The sequence below is a fragment of the Dermacentor silvarum genome, chromosome 6 (genome assembly GCF_013339745.2).
Source record: "Dermacentor silvarum isolate Dsil-2018 chromosome 6, BIME_Dsil_1.4, whole genome shotgun sequence".
Taxonomy (NCBI): domain Eukaryota; kingdom Metazoa; phylum Arthropoda; class Arachnida; order Ixodida; family Ixodidae; genus Dermacentor; species Dermacentor silvarum.
This window is the reverse complement of record NC_051159.1, coordinates 39,019,331-39,038,047: the sequence shown is the minus strand read 5'-3', so window position 1 is coordinate 39,038,047 and position 18,717 is coordinate 39,019,331. Positions and strand designations below refer to the sequence as shown.

The window sequence follows — 18,717 nt, the reverse complement described above, 5'->3', positions numbered from 1 at the left end:
TTAACGTGCAGATCATGAAGGAAGATAGCTAGTTTGTTTCGCATGAAAGCCCCTTACGAAAACCGTGTTGAGAAGGATGAAAGAAGTTTACTGTGTCTAAAAAGTTTGATATGCGAGTATATGACATGTTCCATGATTTTGCAAGGGACACTATCTTTCCCTCTTCCCCTTCGCCCAACGCCGAGTAGCTGGCTAGAGGAATTTACCTCAGGCCGACCTCTCTGCATTTCGTATGATTAAACTTCTCCCTCTAGATCATAGATGCACCTGTTAGATTGCCTTCTCTTGTCATTTACATGTTGCCAAGCGTCCTGCATGTGTTCTCCTCTTCAGGTGTTCAAACCAGATAAGCTCAATGGCTACGACACACAGACAATGGCTGAGGCAATGGCCGAGTACCAACAGGACATCATGCCTCACACGCCAAAGCCACCGAAAATAAGGAGGTATGTGAAGCATTGGTGTTTTCCATCTTTGTGGCCACTCTTTAGGGGGCAAGTGCACATTTCCTCTCCTCTAGCCTGGTTGGCATTGCGCACGGTGAAGCTGGGGAATACATTGCCTTCGCACCCTGTCTTGAAAGCAATGGTCTTGCCGTGCGTTTAGTGCTGGAGGTCGTGTAATGTAAACTTTCGAAGACATGTTGAAATCGGAGGCAGACAAAGTGCTCGCCTGCACTCTTCACACAGCATTGTGGTAGTGAGTCTTGGCGGTCATCGAGTGTCAATTTGTTCATATGTGCCACCATGCTTGTTAATTTATTAAGTGAATGTTTACAATTTATACGGTCAATAAAAATACTCACCTTCGTTAGTTGTAACACTTTGCTATAATTATAAATGTTTCTTTTCGGGGTGAAGCTGCAGCCTTTCTACTCATTAATCCAATACTAGAAACAGTGTATAATGACTACTGAAATTTTGAACGTTATACTGGATCTTGCTTCATTTCTTGGACATGACACGCTCGCACAATGTCGTAAATTTATGCCAAATGTGGCGGCAGTGAACAAATTCTTGGGAGCATTTGATGGGTTTTACTGTTGCATTGGTCAGAACTCCTCCACCGACTATCAGTAGTGCATTATATTTCTTTTCAATTCTACACCTTCGCTGCTAACACTCTCGCTTGTTACGTCACCCACCCGCCTTACCTTCTCTCCCCTTTAGAAGAACCCTACCTATATATACTGTGCCGAGGAGAGCATATGTCGCCTTGAAGAGAAGTCCACTTGTCGAAACGTTGGCTCCTGCTCTCACCTTGTTCTCGTGTTACTCATCGTCTTGAATCGCCATCTCCCGCATTCCCCTTGCTTTGCTATAATGAAGTTTGATTGAATACAGCATGTACTAACTCAATTTTATTTTTTAGAGTATTGCGAAATTCAATTTCTGAGAACACAACTGTGTTTTTTATATATATTTAAAAAAATTTACTTTGACATGAGACTGGTTGGCTGTGAGTAAATGTTCCTACGTGATAAACTGCTTGTTTATTGGCAAACGTGTGGGTTCGTACATGCTGGGCTGACTGATGTATGTTTTTTTAATCAGTGTTGTTGGCATGGCACTGCTTTATGCATAGTCACAACTTAGAAATTCATCCACAGGAACACAATGCCAAAATAGAGAAAGAAAAAAAATAAGTTCGGCCTCTTTTATATGGCAGGTGTGGTAGTGTTCTGTATACATAGGAAAGTTGGCCTACGGAGCGATTGCGCGCTGCTAGGGTTCGATGAGAGTACGATTCCCATTTGATGTAGCCGTACATGTTGCTACATATTCTCACTGCAGCTTACCTGCTGTGGTAGCTCAGTTGCTATGGCATTGCACTCCGAAATGCTTGTGCACGCACTGTAGAACCCTAGGTGGTCAAATTAAGCAAGTCCCCCACTACTGTGGCACGTAAAACTGCAGAATTTTCTTTCTCGCTGTGCGTTCATAATGGTCGTAAGTTGTTTTTTGTTAGGGATAATTCAAGTAGGCTTGATATGATTGCACTTGACTGCAATGTTCCTTTAGCTAGCAAAGGCAAATTTCAACTTTGCTAGCTGGCAAAAGTTCCCCCACTGTACTTCGTTGTTTCGTATATAGCAGGCAACGCTGCTAAGTTTTCATGCTACATATCTGCATTCGCGACTAAAAGACAGTGCATGATGGCTGGAAATTGGAATGTGCTACATACAGGGGTGGGACTCCTGCGCCAATGGCGCCATTCTTATACAAATGCAAATTCCTGTGCCAAACTCGGAAAATTGGCCGAAATTGTGCCACGCTGCGTCGGAGCAGGCTTCGGCGTGTGTGCTCTGCAGTGGCTGCGAACAGCAAGTGGATTCGTTCTCCGAAAAAGAGTACAGCCATTCACACACCGTGCGATGGTGCCTCCTGCACATTTTCTCGTAATTTTTGCGTTTATAGCACTGGACTTGTGCGGTGCATTCCGGCAAGTGGGCAGCACGCGCGCAGCCGACTCCTGACTGTTGTTGCTGCTGTTGGAACGGCCAGGGCGGCTGTGTTTAGAGTACTAGAACATGGTTGAGTGGGCCGAGCAGCATTGCACTCCCTAGTTGAGGCCCAAAACAATGAAAAGAAGGCTTAGGGCGCGCTGCAAGCAAACTAGATATTAGGGAGGCGCGCTTCAGATTGGCCTGCTCCAAGCTGCTCCAAAAAAAAGCAATTTTACTTCTTCCAAAATCACTTGGGGTAGTCCCACTCCCGTACAAAATTAGGCGCAAGGTTGACCTTCCATGTTAGTCGCTGTATATTGAGCAAGTGCCACACAGAAGACTGCAGGCGTGAAGCTATTAACCGCGGAAAGACGAGCGGAGTGTCGCAATTGAATGTTTGCACAACTGTACTCATTGTACAGCCTTTACCACGCACCACCTGCATTTCCACTCGCAACAAACTGCATTACATGCATTACATACTGGAAGCTCAAGGGACACAATCCATGATTTTATGTAACATTAACACAATGTTACTACTAAGTCAAGAAGCCATTCTGTAGAAGACCTTGCAGGTAAAAGGCTAGCTTGCTATGAAACGAACAGTGACGCGTGATGGCACTTTTTGGGACGCCACTACTTGCATAGTTTCCACGGTGTTGCCCGCTAAGTATAAGAGTATAATGTGGATGGTCCCTACCTTTTGTACTCATGCGTACAGAGTTAAATGTGGGAAGATGCAGCATTAAATCTACTAATGGTTCGTGTCACCTTGTTTTCATTTCAGGAGGGACGATGACGCAGTGGACTGGACAAGCCGCACGCATGAGACTGCCAAAGTAGAGGACGTCGACCCTGACATGGCTTATGCAGTGTTTGTCTCGTACATTGAGATCTACAACAATTACGTGTACGACCTCCTGGAAGAAAATCCGATAGATCCTCTGAAGACAAAGTAAGCTCTTCACTGAAAGCACTTTTAGAGGCGAAGCTCCTTAGGGTCGAGACTTGTCCCCTGTCGTGCCGTTGTAGCCACGCTAGTACTCGCCGCTCCCGCTAGAGGCGCAGCTGTGCTTTTGTTTGATTTGAATGGCGCCCACTAGATGGCGCTTTCTCTTTCGCCGGTCGACACTCAATGCGCTTCGATACTGCTACCCTGCTACTATGAACACCGAAGAAGACTCGTTTGCAGCGCTCGCTCCACTCGCTCTTGGCGCGCTTCCTTTCTCTTTCGCCGGTCGACACTCAATGCGCTTCGATACTGCGACCCTGCTACGCCACGTGCACGAGTGGCTAAAACATCTAGAACGTTCTCTGCTTTACATATCAAGATTGATTGGAGTCACCTCGTGCAGTTCAAAGAAAACGGCAATGATGTAAAGTGCGACGACGACGAGATCGAGCCGGCACCGGAGGTTACGGACCTCGAAGACCCGTTGAAAGCAGTCATCGCTCTCAACGTCATGAGTCATACAATGGTGTTTGACCACGATGGTGCTACTGGCGGCGCTGCTGCTGCTGACGAAGAACGAGGGTTAATGGCAGGCACTCAGTCTCCACTTGGCAACCAGCGAAGATCAAACGCCCATCTCGCTTCTCTTTGACGAGTACACCGAAGAGCTCTCGTTCCCGCAGATATACTTGGGCATACCCCGTCAAATCACCGGACCTCGACCGATGCCCTTCACCAAGGCGGCAGCGAGATCCGCCGGACCGACCGCCGCGGAGTGTGCCCCAAACACGTTCTCTACATGGCCATTGTGTATATACTGTATATATAATCACACTACACCCCCGTGTTTCTGTGACATATCTTTGTATGATGATCGAGTGGGCAAAATCTACGGAGGATTCACAGTTTACCCGATTACCTCTGGGGCTTCGCCCACTCATCATCATTCACTTCGTGGATATGGCGATCATTTTTTTATTTCCTTTCTTGCAAGAATGTTTGTTTTCCCATGAGCCTTTAAAGGGGTCCTGAACCACCCATCGGGCTTGGCGAAAAAACACAGTCTGAGGATAACACACAGTAGAACCTCGCTGATACGTTCCCACTTAATACGATTTCCCGGCTCCTACATTCCCATTCGCGAAAAATAAAGATAACCCCATAGAGGAATGTCTTAATATGTTCCGGTTAATACGTTCCCGGAAAATAAGATTATTCGGCAGCAACGTTCAGCATTGCAGCAAACTGCAGTCGTATGATACGTTCTGCAGCGAAAAATAATCATTCAGGTGTGCAAAAAGGCCGCTCTCATGTGCTTGTGAAGCGCTAAGTGGCAGACGGCCGCCGCGCGGCTTCTCTGCACTACTCGTTTGTCCAAAGTGATGAAGCGCGGCAGCAGCGGCGAGCGAATTGACCTTTGCGCTACCTCGCCCCTCGCTTCAACGCGAACTGCTAAGCGGCGAAAACAGGCGGACGCTGGTGCGGCGCGCGGCGCTATGACTCGCCGAGATCGTAGCGGAAGTGGTGGCGGACGAGGCGCCTGAAGACGGCGGCAAGAACGAAGGCTTGCGCCCACCGGCTACCTTCGCTGAAGCCCTTGCTGGCCTGGAAGCCTTACAAAGCTTCTTTCGCACGAAAGACAACGAAAATGCGGACAAGGGTCTGCAATGTGTGCAATAGGAGCTGTTCCTGTCCAAGGGTATGACGCACCAGCAGAAAATACAGCCGAATCTCGATAATTCGAACTCGAAGGGGCTCGAAAATTTGTTTGAATTAAAAGGACTTATTTTTGACGTATTTGTGCACAATAGCGCTACGTACGAACGGTGCGAGTCGTGAAATATTGCGGCGCGCAAGCACATAGTGAGCGAGGGCCACGAAACTGCCCACGCCGGCCAACGCTCGCATCCCGATAGCGCCTCTACCTCTTCACAAACACCACAATATCTCTCTCGCATCCCGATAACATTGGTACTACGGTCATGGTATTACGGTCATAGTGGACCGTAGTACTAGGGAACTGTTTGAGGCATTTAAGATAAAAACTACACGTGGGTGTGTAAGCGAACCTTCGGTGTCACTAGCTGATTGCGAGATGGCGTTTTTAGATGCTACTGTGTGAAGTCAACATATCCATGGTTGGATCGCCAATCAGATGTATTCATTTCTCTCTGTATATGTCATTTTCACCCATTAAACATTCAGTTGCGAGTCTGCGCACGTCTTGTCTGCCTCGTCCTTGTCCGTGTGGGTTAGCGCAGGTAAAATATATCATGCATGTCAACCAACTAGCCTGACTTGGAGCTCTACTTCATGTGAGCACAAGTGTGCACTCAAGCCCTGTTGTGCACAAAGCAAACGCTGCGCATACATACCGCAGTTGCATGTAGCTGCGGTCTGCTATGTAGCGTAGATGCCGCAGGGTGTCGTGCAGAGTCCGCTCGCTGACCGGACTAGTTCGCTGAGGGCAGCCGCTTGTGGCGCATCGTAGGCACCAAAATCAGAAGTAGTGGCGTCTACATGAACATCCAAAATCAAATTTGAAATGCACGCCACAGTGACATTCAGTAGGCAGAGCATTCTGGGGACATATTCTGTGACGATCCACTTCGTTGAAACTATCGCCTTGGCCATCAGGCACTCGCTGATTGGCTGGTTGAGCTAAATCAGATGACGAAGTGCTCAACCAGCCAATCGGCTTGCACCTGACAGCCGAGGCGATAGTATCACCGAAGTGGATCGTCGCAGATTATGTTCCCTGGGCACTTCCCGCTCTGTTGTAGCCTTTGCAGTGCAAGACATTGAAGGAACGGGGAGCACCATGAATGGGCTCATACGCGACCTTTGATTGCCAATAACTCCGCTTCTGCTGAACGCTTTGAAGTACTTCTTGTGGTAAAGTATTTCTGAAATGCTCTATTTTAACTTCAAATCATTTCTATACTTAGATACTTATACTTAGTGGTTCAGGGCCCCTTTAATTTAAATTTCATTGTTGCTTGCTCGAGTGCTTTTGGTTAGGTTTATCATGCGTGGTCCCGACATTTTTGGTGGTTGGCAGCATGTTACAGCCAGGTCAGAATAAGTGTGACGCGTGTTGCTGCCAAACTTGCAAAAGCTAACCAAACTGTGTGCGAGTTGTTGCAATCCATAAACTTGATGCATAGCCTGCCATAGAAACTGCCATATGAATACTAAAGCTTGTTTCTTTCTTTTCTTTTTTTTCTGACAAATGACTTATTTAGTTATTAAAGCACAAGATTTCTTTATATCCTCCACTTTGCTTTGTGGTGGTTGTCGGGCATTTCGAGCACAGCACAGTGCACTCTGACATCTCTTGAGCACAATGCATACAACATATATATAGCGCAAAATGCTAAGTCTCGTAATACTCGAGCATCAACACATCAGTAGCACCAGCAATGCGCTCACATGGACGTGTTTGCGGGCAGTCTTAGGGTATAAATCCGAATGGTGGTGGAACAAGACCTCCAGAAATGCCTAGGAAAACTTCCGAAGAAGTAAAGCAGCGTAGATTTGAAAGAAAACATCGGCGTTAGCACCATACATCGGGTACCAGCATCGCACAATGTCTGTGAAAATGTCCTGAAAGCGTGTTTTAACGGTTTTGACACCGTTGTCTGACCTGCACAATTTGTATCATTGAGGCATTTTACTTTTGACAGCATGCGCTTTGAGGGAAGTGTTGGATGATGGTGCCCTCAACAGTGCTTCAAACATTGCCCTTGCCTTCTCCACGCTGTCCAGACAACTGCAGTCAAAGATGCTGCGCGAGGACTCCAAGCGCTGCGTCTATGCCTTCGGGGTGACTGAGGTTGAAGTGAAGAGCGCAGACGAGGCATTCGACGCCTGGTGTCGGGGACAGAAGCGCAAGCGCATCGCTCACACGGCCCTCAATGCAGAGTCGAGCCGAAGCCACAGCATCTTCAACATCCGGCTCGTTCAAGCTCCTCTCGATGCTCAGGGCCTGGACATCTTGCAGGTAAAACTTGAGTCAGTGGCTGCGCTGTCTCCAGTAATTTAGCTGGAGAGTTTCGAGTGAGCAAGGTGAATGCATATTCATCCTAGAATTCTGAGGTGAAATGTAATGCAACTGCATATGTTTGTCTTGCTTTACACCAGTTAAATATTTGTGCTAATCAGTGTATACAGATCTAGTAATACAGATTAAAGTGTGCAGAAGCTACGAACCAGTGCTACGAGCGATGGAACAATAGTCTACTCTTTCGATAACTTTGTGCCAGTTGGGGGAGTTCTATGGGGTAGCTTACTGGGCCACTGAAAGTAGCTGTGATTGTCTGTGTATACGAATCCATTGATACTGATTACAGTTATAGGGAAGCTATAAACTGCACAAGAAGTGATGGAATAATAAAGTGTTGTGACAATTTGTTTTTATGGTCACCAAATTTGCGCCCTTTGGTGCTTATGTCCCCCAACAATAATTTTCGTCTGGCCTGCATTTATTTTCTGAAATGAAGCGGACATTACTTGCACAAGAAATCAAAACACATTATCAACTAATACATGAAAATTTACCAAGTAACATCTTAATTATTTTACAGCACATATTGCAATTTACAAATTGTAGCCGGTTAGTTTACAAATTTTGAGGACGCTATGGGTTTCGAGATATGCGTCATCAAACTCGGGGTAAAAATGCACTGTTCCACTTACTTTTTTAACAAAATGCTTTTATGCATTGACACGCAGAAGTACCGTATTTACTCTTATAATGAATGCACTTTTTTTACGGAAAAATATGCGCAAAGTTGGGGAATGCGTTCATTATGCGGGAGTCATATTTTTTCCGCACCCACCTCTAATGTTTCCATTTCACCAGACAGGCGAACCATCGATTGCAATAGCAAATGCATAGATAGCTATATGAAGTAAGGATAGTAGTTTTATCCGCCATATAATTTTGCAAACATTCTCTAACTAAATTAACAAGCATGGTGTCAGCGCGCACAGGCAATCGTGAACACATCACACTCGATGTCTGTGGACACTCGCAGTCAAAACACTGGTGTGAGAAAGCATGGCAGCTACAGTGAGCTAAGTAACCTTCGTGCTGTGTATCGCTTCAATGCAAACTGAGCGGCGAGAACAGAGCACGCACAAAGGTATAAGCTGTCCGTTGCACCTAGACTCGGCCCCCGACACAGATCGCTTTCAAGATAAGGCGCGCGCGCAATGTGCAGTTGCTGCACTGCCGCCACTCTCTCCCCTGCGCCATGCGCGCGACAGAATTCGGCTCGGTTCCTTCCTGCTTTGCTCCCTTGAACGCGGGGGATTGAGACGAAATTGTCGGCGCCGATGGCAAAAATGCACCTGGAGTGTTCATATAATTGCTATCACAATAAAAGTAAAAAGTAGGTAAAATTCGGCACCTGATATGGCGTCCAGCGGGTACGGTTGTCTCTCCAGCTACCGCGTTAGCTTATGTGTTACAAGCTACCGTGCCTCTCCTACGGTGGCAAGTTCAGGGTGCGATCATTGTGACGAAAAAAAAAAAACACTTCTTGAATGGAAAAGTGGGGGCTGCGTTCATTACGTGAGTGCCTTCATTATGGGAATATGGTAATTGGAATGCCCATGCATTTCATCGCACACATTGGCAATGAATATCTCAAAACTGGTGATCCTGAAAATTAATTATAAAAGATACGCCTTGCAACTCACCGGCTTCGATTAATAAATTGCAATATGTGCCGTAAAGTAATTAAGGAGTTAACTTAATGACTTTCTGTGAATAAGTTGAATATGTGTTTCGATTTCTCGTGTAAGTAATTCCCACCTCTTTGATTATTCCAGCTCAAGGAATGAAATTATGCTATCTGCCACAGGTAATTTTTAAAGCTTCTCTAAAACTTAAAAATGATCATGTGGTATAACAGGGTGGTGGACATGGCCAATGCACTGAAAAAAAAAAAATACCGTTCTAACTTGGGCTATCTGATGGTATAGGCAAGAGTTTACTCCCGAATCCCTTGTCCTAGTGACATTCATTGGTTGGCGTTTTGTCTGTGCTTTCAGGACAAGAATGCACTGATCATCAGTCAGCTTTCGCTTGTGGACCTTGCTGGCAGTGAGCGCACAGACAGAACCGGAAACACTGGTCACCGACTGAGGGAAGCAGGTGAGCCTTGCCCTTTCCACTTGTAGTGACTAGGGCCGCGATTTTGTAGCGATGCCTTATGACTTATTCTATACTAGTCTTATCATCCACCGCTCATGGCCGGCTGATCCCGCTAATAACGCGAGCGGACCGTCGCTCTGACCACTGACAAAGCGCGATAAGTGCGAAAAGGCATTATTACCAGAAAGGCATCGCTACAAAATACCGGCCAAGGGCACTTTGCTGCTGAATCTGAGGTCAGGGGTTCAACTCCCAGCCACAGCAACCACATTCTATCAGGGTGAAATGCAAAAACAGTTGGAAAAATATAGGAAATTTTGAGCGAATTGACGATTTTATTGCTGCGGCCCCCCTAAGTTTTCAATTTGTTTTTTGTGATACAAATTTTGGTACCATCTGGAGATTCGTATAATTGAAATTCTACTGTATGTGTATGCCACTGCTTCAAGCATAGCAGTTAGAAGTGATGTCGTTTCCAATTTTCTGTCTGGACAACCTTTCTTTTTCTTTCAGGAAACATCAACAATTCTCTCATGGTCCTGCGCACGTGCATTGAAATTCTGAGGGAAAACCAGACAACTGGGTCAAATAAGGTGATGTCTTGTTTCTCAGGCCTTTCCCACCTGTACTCAACAACAGCTCCCCAACAGCACAATGCTTTTGAGAAATATGGTACATTCACTGTCTTTAGTATAGTATTACAGTATAGACCACTTATAACGTAACCGCTTATAGTGCAGGATCGGATGTAATACGGTCTTTTCAGACTCCGGTTAATTTTCCTATAGCACTCTATGTATACGCGTATCGCTTATAGGGCAGTTGCGGGACACTAAATACCGGTTACAGTGCGGCTGCCTGGAAGTTCGGCAGTCAACCTAGACGGCAAACACTCCCCTCAAGCCACAAATACCGTATTTACTTGAATCTAACGCGCAATTTTTTCCAATAAAACAGGTCCAAAAATTGTGTGTGCGTTAGAATCGAGTACGACCCTAAATCTGCGTTGCCATATAGCCGTCAGCTTTTCAAAACGGCCGCCTCGCATGCGCGTCGAGCCTAGCTACTCTCGAGCCTATAATATAGCTACCGTAGCTTCCTCCATGTGCTGCAGTACACGTGCTTAGGCAATAGTCTACCATCTGTCTTCATGTTCTCTGCGTCTGCTTTATCAGCATGAAGTACCGAGTTCATCATGAGGCCGCATTTAAAAGCAAAGTGATCATGTGTGCGGAGACGGACGGAAATCGGGCCGCATCACGGGCGTTCGGAGAATCCGAAACTTGCGTTTGGGACTGGCGCAAACAGAAGGAAAGGATTTTCGCCAGTAAAGCAATGCTGGACTGTTTCAGTAGACCGAAGCAGGACGTAATCTGCGACGATTCACTTCAGCGATACGATCGCCTGGGCCTTATCTTGAAAGCAATCTGCGATGGGGAAAAGTCCGCCGCGCGCCGTGTTTTCGCCGCTTATAGGTCGCGTTGAAGCGAGAGGCATGATAGCACGAAGGTCAATTCACTCGTTGCCCTTCGTCACTCAAGCCTTTCTGCAATCAACGAGCGAGATGTGTTCATGTTTGCTTGTGTGCGCGTGATACCGTGCTTGTTAATTTATTTAGTAAGCGAATACGGAACCTAGACCACAACGACGGCAGAAATGCGCCTGGAGTGTCCATTATCGAAATAAAATAGTGGTTTTGGTTATAGTGCGGATATTCACAACTCTGGTGACTTACGTTATAGGCGGTCTACACTGCAGTATAGTAGTTAATGGGCCACAAACCTTTCATCGCTGGCAGTTACAAGCTTCTCCTTTTCCCTTCATTGTCTTCTGATTAGTACATTTTGCAATGAGTGCAGAAGCCCAAGTGTGTAGTCCTAATGTCCTGCTATGAATTTGTTTTCCAAAACTTGCAGATGGTCCCCTACAGAGATGCAAAGATCACCCATCTCTTCAAGAACTTCTTTGATGGTGAAGGCAAAGTGCGCATGATTGTCTGCCTGAACCCACGGCCAGACGACTACGATGAGACCTTCGTGAGTAGTGTAGCTGCGTCCAACAAAACTCGTTGGTACAGTAATCTCATACGCTCACCTCAGCAACAACTGGTACAGTCGGCGACAAAATTTTCAGACACAGGGTTCGTAATAAATAGAGACCGCATATTAGGCAAATGTCTTTTTTGTTCCTTGCGCTCCTATCGCCCCACTTTGATATATGAGCATGAATTAGAGGTTAAGAAGGGCTTTTATAGTGTTTTTATAGTGCCTATAAATGCCTATTTTGGCGTTTGTGCCTATATGCCTATAAATGCCTATTTTAAATATCGGCACCTATATGAACACTATTTAGCCTCAAGTTTCACTTTCAAGTGCAGTTAGAGATCGTTATTCATGTTACCGGGCAACATTGACTGTTCGGAACTCTATGGGGTTCAAGCTAGTCCTTTAGTTCAACCAACTCCCGGAAAACAACTGCTAGCAGCATTGAAATGGGACGCGCCGGCCAGCATACGCCGCCGCGCTGACGTTGCGCGAGCAGTTGGCGAATGCGAAACCGCGGAGAGCCGTCAGGAAAAAGGAGACTGAAGAGCAAAAGAAGAAAGAAAAAATGTGATGTGCACGCGGCTTTTGTTGTGTTTGTAATTTACTTTTTAAGGTGTTCACCGCCGTCGGGCGTTCCTTCTCAGCGTACGAGATCATTCTCAGTGACAAGAGGCACAATTTTGAATCCAAAAATCTGGAGATTGTGGTAGTTTCTTATTGTTTCCACAATCTTCACAGTGATTCTTAAACTACGTTCCGCGTGCTCTCCAAACAGATTTCGTCAAACATGTGCACTTCAAATGGGCGGAAGTGTATTGGCAGTGTTGGGACGTCTGGCCTGTACAATTCGGATAATGTCATTGTATATGAGGAAATTGCGAAGAGTTGTACCTAACAGTCCTCATGTAAGAACATGCTAATTTCTTAATAAATCGTAGTCTCTCTTGCATTTGTTATTTGTCTGTTTTTGTTGCGTCTTAAATTAATTGCGTCAGGCAGACAGAAAGTATCGGTTTTTTTAACCAGTATTCCAAGCTTTCAAGTATTCTTTTTCATGCCTGTTTCACTATATGCGACGCTCGAGTACAGTGGCCATTGAACATGAATATGAGCAGTGTGCTTATTGAATGAAGCCAATTGATCTTCATTAGTTCAGCAGTTTCATGGGACAATTGCACGGCTATGTTCAACTGTTGGCGCCTTTGTGCCATCATAGACAATACCTTTTCTTGTTTTCTTATCATAGATATAGGCCGCGCATGTCTTTGTTTGAAATTATTTGCATTTATGTAAAAATTTATTGTGCCTATATTTACGACGTTGGAGGCTTAAAACGTTGTTTTGCTTGCCTATTTTTGGTGCCCAAAACGCGCTTTTTTAATGCCTAAAGATCTGGCCTCTAGTGATAAAGCTCAGTTGCTGTGAATTCAGTTTCACCATGTAGGGGCATGCCTTAGCAGAGCAGAAATTCACATCTGTCGTGGCTACCCCGGGCCATAAGCGTTGCGGCTGGTAGTACATGAGCTTGTGTTGAATAATCGCGTTTTTTTTTTTTTTTTCTTTCTCCATTTGATGAACTCTTTTTGAAGCTGCATGTTGGTGCTACTGGTATCCTGGCTATATCCACTCTTGTGGCTATGGCACTCTCCTGTCGAGCACGAGGTTATGGGTTCGATTCCTATTTTTTGTGGCTGTATTTCGATAAGACTGAAACGCCAAAATGCTCGTGTGTATAACACCAGGTGGTCAAATTAACCCAAACCCTCCAAACATCATTTGTCATAGCACCAATGTTTCAGTAAGCTATGCCTCATGAATCAAACTTCTGATTGGAAGAATAGTTAGTGAGTTCTTGTAAGACATTGATCTGTTCTAGCTTGCTAGCTGTGCAAGGTGTTGCTGAGAGCACTGGAGTTGCACTTCTAAGAAAGAGTGAATGTGCTTGTTTGGCTTTCTTGCTTCCCAGCACGTGATGAAATTTGCGGAGATGGCTCAGGAGGTCCTGGTTCCGTGCTCCACTCCGACAACACCAGCCGCGACGCTCAATCTGCGTACTGGTCGCAGAAGGCCCATCTTGCCACGTACAGCAAAGTTTGGCGGTAAGACTTGCCTTTCTTATTTTTTTTCTCCACTCGCTTACAAAATCGGAAACTATCGCATACCGTCGGTTCCATCTCTTCAGTTGACTTCCGTTAATTAGACCCTGACGGAACCAGTGAAATTGACCAAATTGTCTGACTGGTTGTATAAACAAGATAAAGAAACGCCATTACTCACCTCTGATTCATTTGGCAGTATTTTCCTGACTCTAACACGCCCCCAAATCCGCACCAATTTTCTGTGCAGGCAAAGTAGAAAACTAACGTAGAAATTAGATTGAAGCTCCTAAACAAAACAGCAATCTAATGTGCAACCATTTATTTAGCAAGAAAAATGGGAACGGGTCTAATGCCCCTGAGACACGGGCGAGCTGAAGTCCTTTGAAGTAATCCCTTTTACTTTCACTGGTAACACACGGTATGACGCAGTCTCCTTATTTTTTTCAAAAAGCGCCACAGCGAAACGGGAGGCACTGCTTGTTTGAACGGAAATTGACAAAACGATAAAAAAGTTGTGCATTTGGCCAATACAAAAACAAAAAACAACATAAAAAAGGGAAAGCACGATGCATAAAAGACCTGTTGCTGCATCACGATTCACAAATTCATTACTTGTGTAAATGTTTTTTTCTTTTTTTTTTGTTACTACTAAAATTGAAATTTTGTTCAACAGCAATAGGCAATGTGCGAGCACGCTGCTAGGGCTGGAGCTCAGCCGGTGTGGAACGTGCGTCGAGCTGCTTGACATGCTATATAGTTGGCGACAGCAATGCCACCTATACGAGCACAACTTCTCTTGACACGTTTGATAACGCGCGGCGTGCATAGGTTGGCACCAAAAAGCTGACATACTGCCCTGACAAAACCAGATGACTGGAAAAGCATGCGCACAAGGGTATGCATGCACAAGGGTATGCATGCACAAGGGTATGCATGCACAAGGAAACACTGGTAATCCCATAAAGTAGTTTGTATAAATCCCGGCTGCGGCAGCCGCACTTCAGTGGGAGCTGAAATGCAAAACTGCCCGTGTCCTGTGCATTGGGGGCACTAAAGATTTACTGTGGGTCAAAATTAATCCGGAGTCCCCCACTTCGGTGTGCTTCATAATCAAGTCGTGGTTTTGGCACATAAAACCCCAGATTTCATGCATAGTTTGTACATTTCCCTTTTCGCAAGGGACTCTTACCAGAAAGGAGATACTCCTTTGTCGCGTCTCATCTCATGTGAATGCCTTTCTTGTAGATCTCTTAGTCAGGGATATTATATGTGTTGCACAATGGTGGCCTGTTTTCTAAAGTTGGCTTTGCTGCATGGTTTTTAAAGTCAGCTCTGCCGCAGCGTGGTTTGGTGTCATGCCAAATTGCACCGCATTAGGCAATTTTTGCCCAAAATTTCCTTTTTCAATAAAGGCGCCTGTTAGAATCGGGTAAGTACCTTAATCGGAAGGATTGAAGGAAGTTTGGGCCAATAGAACTGCATGGGCAAGGGCCGGTACCTTCGGTCGGGATCGAATTGACCGGAGTCAAATTGGTGGAAGTCGACTGTACTTTCCTTAACTGCTTCAACAGAATGACATAAGCCTAGTTTGTACTTGCTGATGGACAGTTAACTGCTAAGAAAATCAATGCAGAGGCAAGGAACATGATTGATGGCAAAGCCAGAATTGTAATGGACAGATACGACAGTGAATTGACTTCTAAAAATTGTGACAACCGACAAGGGTTGTTTGAGAATCGATTTATTAAGAAATAACAAATCGGCCTGTGTGGGGTAGGAACAGCTAATGCAGCCAAGTACATGCACTATGAAGGCCTCACACAGAAAATACAATCGAATCTCGATAATTCGAACTCAAAGGGGCCCAAAAATTTGTTAGAATTAAAGGAACTTTGAATTAAAAGGACTTGTTTTTGAAGTATTTGTGCACCATAGCACGGTGCACTAACCATGCGGGTTGTGAAATATTGCAGCATGTAAGCACATAGCTAGCGAGGACCACTAAACTTACCACGTCGGCCAATGCTGGCATCCCGATAAAGGCAGAAAACGAAACTTCAGGGAGTGGGCTAAGCTGGTGCCCAGCCTGCGGGGCTGGTGAATGTGTGAATGTGGGTTATGCGCAAGCATATGGACGCTGCGAACATGCACCGTCAGTACTGCGACATCGAAGCACGAACGGAAAGGGCGCAAACGCGGTTGTGGACGTTGCATGGATCTTGACGGTGCGACGCCTTGTGTGCCACAGGGAAACCGCAAGTGGCACGCATGCAAAGAAAAGACGCCGTGAACATGCACAGCGAGCACCGCGGCGTCGAAGCGCAAATGGAAAGGGCGCGAATGCAGTGATTCTATTCTTCACCTCCAGGCGTGTTCCTCCTCCGGCGCTCGCTTCGCTCTCGGGGACAAACATAATCTTGCCGATTTGGCAGACGGGGTCATCTATGCTTGCGCGTAAAAAATGCATAACCAAAGACTGGTGGCAGTGCTGCCCTCAAGTTCTAGTGCCAGCTTGCTGTGACATTGCGGATTTTGATTGTCTGAGTCTAATAAATTCCTTGTTGAAAAGGGCTGGATTCCATTCTAAAGCAACTCTGGATACTACCCAGCACTTCCAGAAGTGTTTCTCCACAGAAATTGCCTAAAAGCGACAGCGTACTTTGAAACCCACGACACCAAACTGATCTATTGGCCACTGAAGTTTCCGCGCAAAATTAGAGAAACTTTCGTATCAATTTTTTCCTCACCAGTAATCATTGCTTTACGGCCAAATGAGTCAAAATAGTTCTGAAAGGATACTTTACCAGTATAAACCGACTTTATGTCACTCTTTAATGACGCTTTAACTTGACTGACATTTTCTACCTGCTTACCATTACTCTGCAGGCAGCCTAAAAGAGCTTTCCACAATGCCACCTCCAGAAATACCAAGGCCGGTGATCTGCATGCCAGAGCTGCCGAACTACTTGGTATGTCCCATTTGTTTGGTTTATTGCTTTACAACTACGTGTGGTGTTTATACCGGGGGCTTTTTTCTTTTAACTGGCAAGAAATTTTAAATAGTATCGCTATTGGCAGATAGCACAAATCTAGTCACTGAGCTGGAATACTCAAGGTGGCACCAGTTTCAAAATAATTAATTCCCAGAATGTGCGACGCAATGCATTGGCATTCTAGTTACTTTTTGTGCTTTAATGCATAAAGCAGCATTTTGGTACAGTAAGTAAAACGACAGTGCATTTTTGCCGAAACTTTGACAGCACACATCTCGCAACTGCTGTCATGCTGAGAAGTAATTCCAAGTGGAATGATATGGAACAGGGGCCGCAGTGTGGCTGCACTGAGGAGTAGGAAGACGTGTTCCCACTTGATATAGCGTCGCCATTTTGGCCTCCGTTGGCTTACCTGTAAATAAATTGTAAATAGCCTTGGGCATCAGCTACACGTAACAATATGCTTTGCAAGGTGCAATCTCACCGGTTACAATTCATAAATTGGAATGTGTGCCATAAAATAATGTCTTAATTTTTAATCATTCAATGCTTTATTTCGACTTCTCATGCATGTAATGCCTTCCTCTTCGAGCAACACAGCTCAAGGGGTAGAATTAGGCTATCTGTCGCAGGAGATTGAAAAATGTCGGAGAACATGTGGTATATCTGCATTATTAATAATGTTCATGTGCCCCGAATTCTCAATTCAGAGCCTTGTCTTTCTAGTGCCTTTTTATGCATGCTGTGACGTGTTTTGTGAAAGTCGGCCGCAGTGGAAGCACCTGGTACTAGTGCAAGCAGAGAAAGCATTGTGTGTTAAGAGTTGAGTGCTTTAATTGCTTCATTTATGTACACAAATGGCTGTCAAAGAAATTAACTGTCGACAAACTAGCCCGTAGTAGCGTTGCTTTGCTTCAAGTAATTTTCATTAATGTTTGAGGTACGCAATTTTCGAGCCAGTACAGCCAGCGTTGACATTCAATTTAGCTTGTTTCAATTCTAGCAGCAGCCGCATCCCCAATAGCCCAATGTTGAATGTTATACAATAGAAGCTCGATATAAGTCATGCTTGCCCTTGAGAATCCAGTATGCAACACTCAAATTTACTTTGCAACTAGTATTTGGCTTAGTCTAAGCAGTCCGGATGTTGATTGTGATGGCTGTTATTTACAAAATGTAGGTGCTGGTACAGTCAAACCCGGATATATCGAATCTGAAGGGGATCACAAAAAAGTTCGATATATCTGTAATTCGATATATAAATTAAAAATTGTACACAAATTTTCAAGGGGATTTTACTGGTGTTCGTTGTGCACAATAATTCGTTATGTGTGGGTTCGATATATCCGGGTTCAACTGTAGTACCTAAACATTACAAAGCGATGCCCTATTAACATTACAACTGCCCAATGTCATGGTAAATTTTGTACATACAGTCGCTGACCGATAATTCTGAATTGACAGTGACTGGCAGGGTGGCCCCTTGTGTATATTGAATCAATACACAAGGGGCCAAAGAGGGTGTGCCGTATTCGTGGTTTGGCACTTTCGGCCTATCAATTTCGCATGACTAGCACATGATGTGTCTACGCACGGCAGCATTCTTGACTCTGTCAAGCATACTGTCTTGTCACAGTGCCGCAAACGATGGCGTGTGTCGACGCATCTGGTGCTCATCACTCGAAACACAGTTAAACCTCAATATAACGGTTGATAACAATTGGCAATTTGCTTCGTTACATCAAAATTTCCTTTTCTTGACATTCGATCCTTTATATTCGATCCTTCTTGGTATTCCTTGGTGGTTGCATGGCAATGGCAATGAAATTTCGTTATATTTATTTCATTAAACACCCTTCATGATATTGAGGTTCAAAATACATGGTGTTCTATGGACAAGAAGTTATAAAAAGTTAAAAACTTAGTTATAATGTTATATTGAAGTTTGTTATATCAAGGTTTAACTGTATTGCGAAAGTGAAAGCATCTTTGAAAGGGAAGGCCCAACCGCATGCACGC

At 45.0% G+C, this 18,717-nt stretch overlaps 1 protein-coding gene across 2 annotated transcripts in view; it reads left to right on the top strand.

Annotated features, from left to right (window-relative positions):
* LOC119455435 (kinesin-like protein KIF23) overlaps positions 1-18,717 on the top strand; it is a 70,172-nt gene that overhangs the window by 12,643 nt on the left and 38,812 nt on the right. For both annotated transcript variants that reach the window (XR_005192942.2, XM_037716838.2), the window contains exons 5-12: positions 334-446; positions 3,234-3,401; positions 7,167-7,401; positions 9,459-9,561; positions 10,075-10,154; positions 11,478-11,597; positions 13,573-13,705; positions 16,592-16,674. Coding sequence is in view for 1 of the 2 variants with exons in the window: in XM_037716838.2 (XP_037572766.1) it covers positions 334-446; positions 3,234-3,401; positions 7,167-7,401; positions 9,459-9,561; positions 10,075-10,154; positions 11,478-11,597; positions 13,573-13,705; positions 16,592-16,674 (1,035 nt within the window). In the remaining variant the exon portion in view is untranslated. The remainder of the gene's footprint in view (positions 1-333; positions 447-3,233; positions 3,402-7,166; positions 7,402-9,458; positions 9,562-10,074; positions 10,155-11,477; positions 11,598-13,572; positions 13,706-16,591; positions 16,675-18,717) is intronic.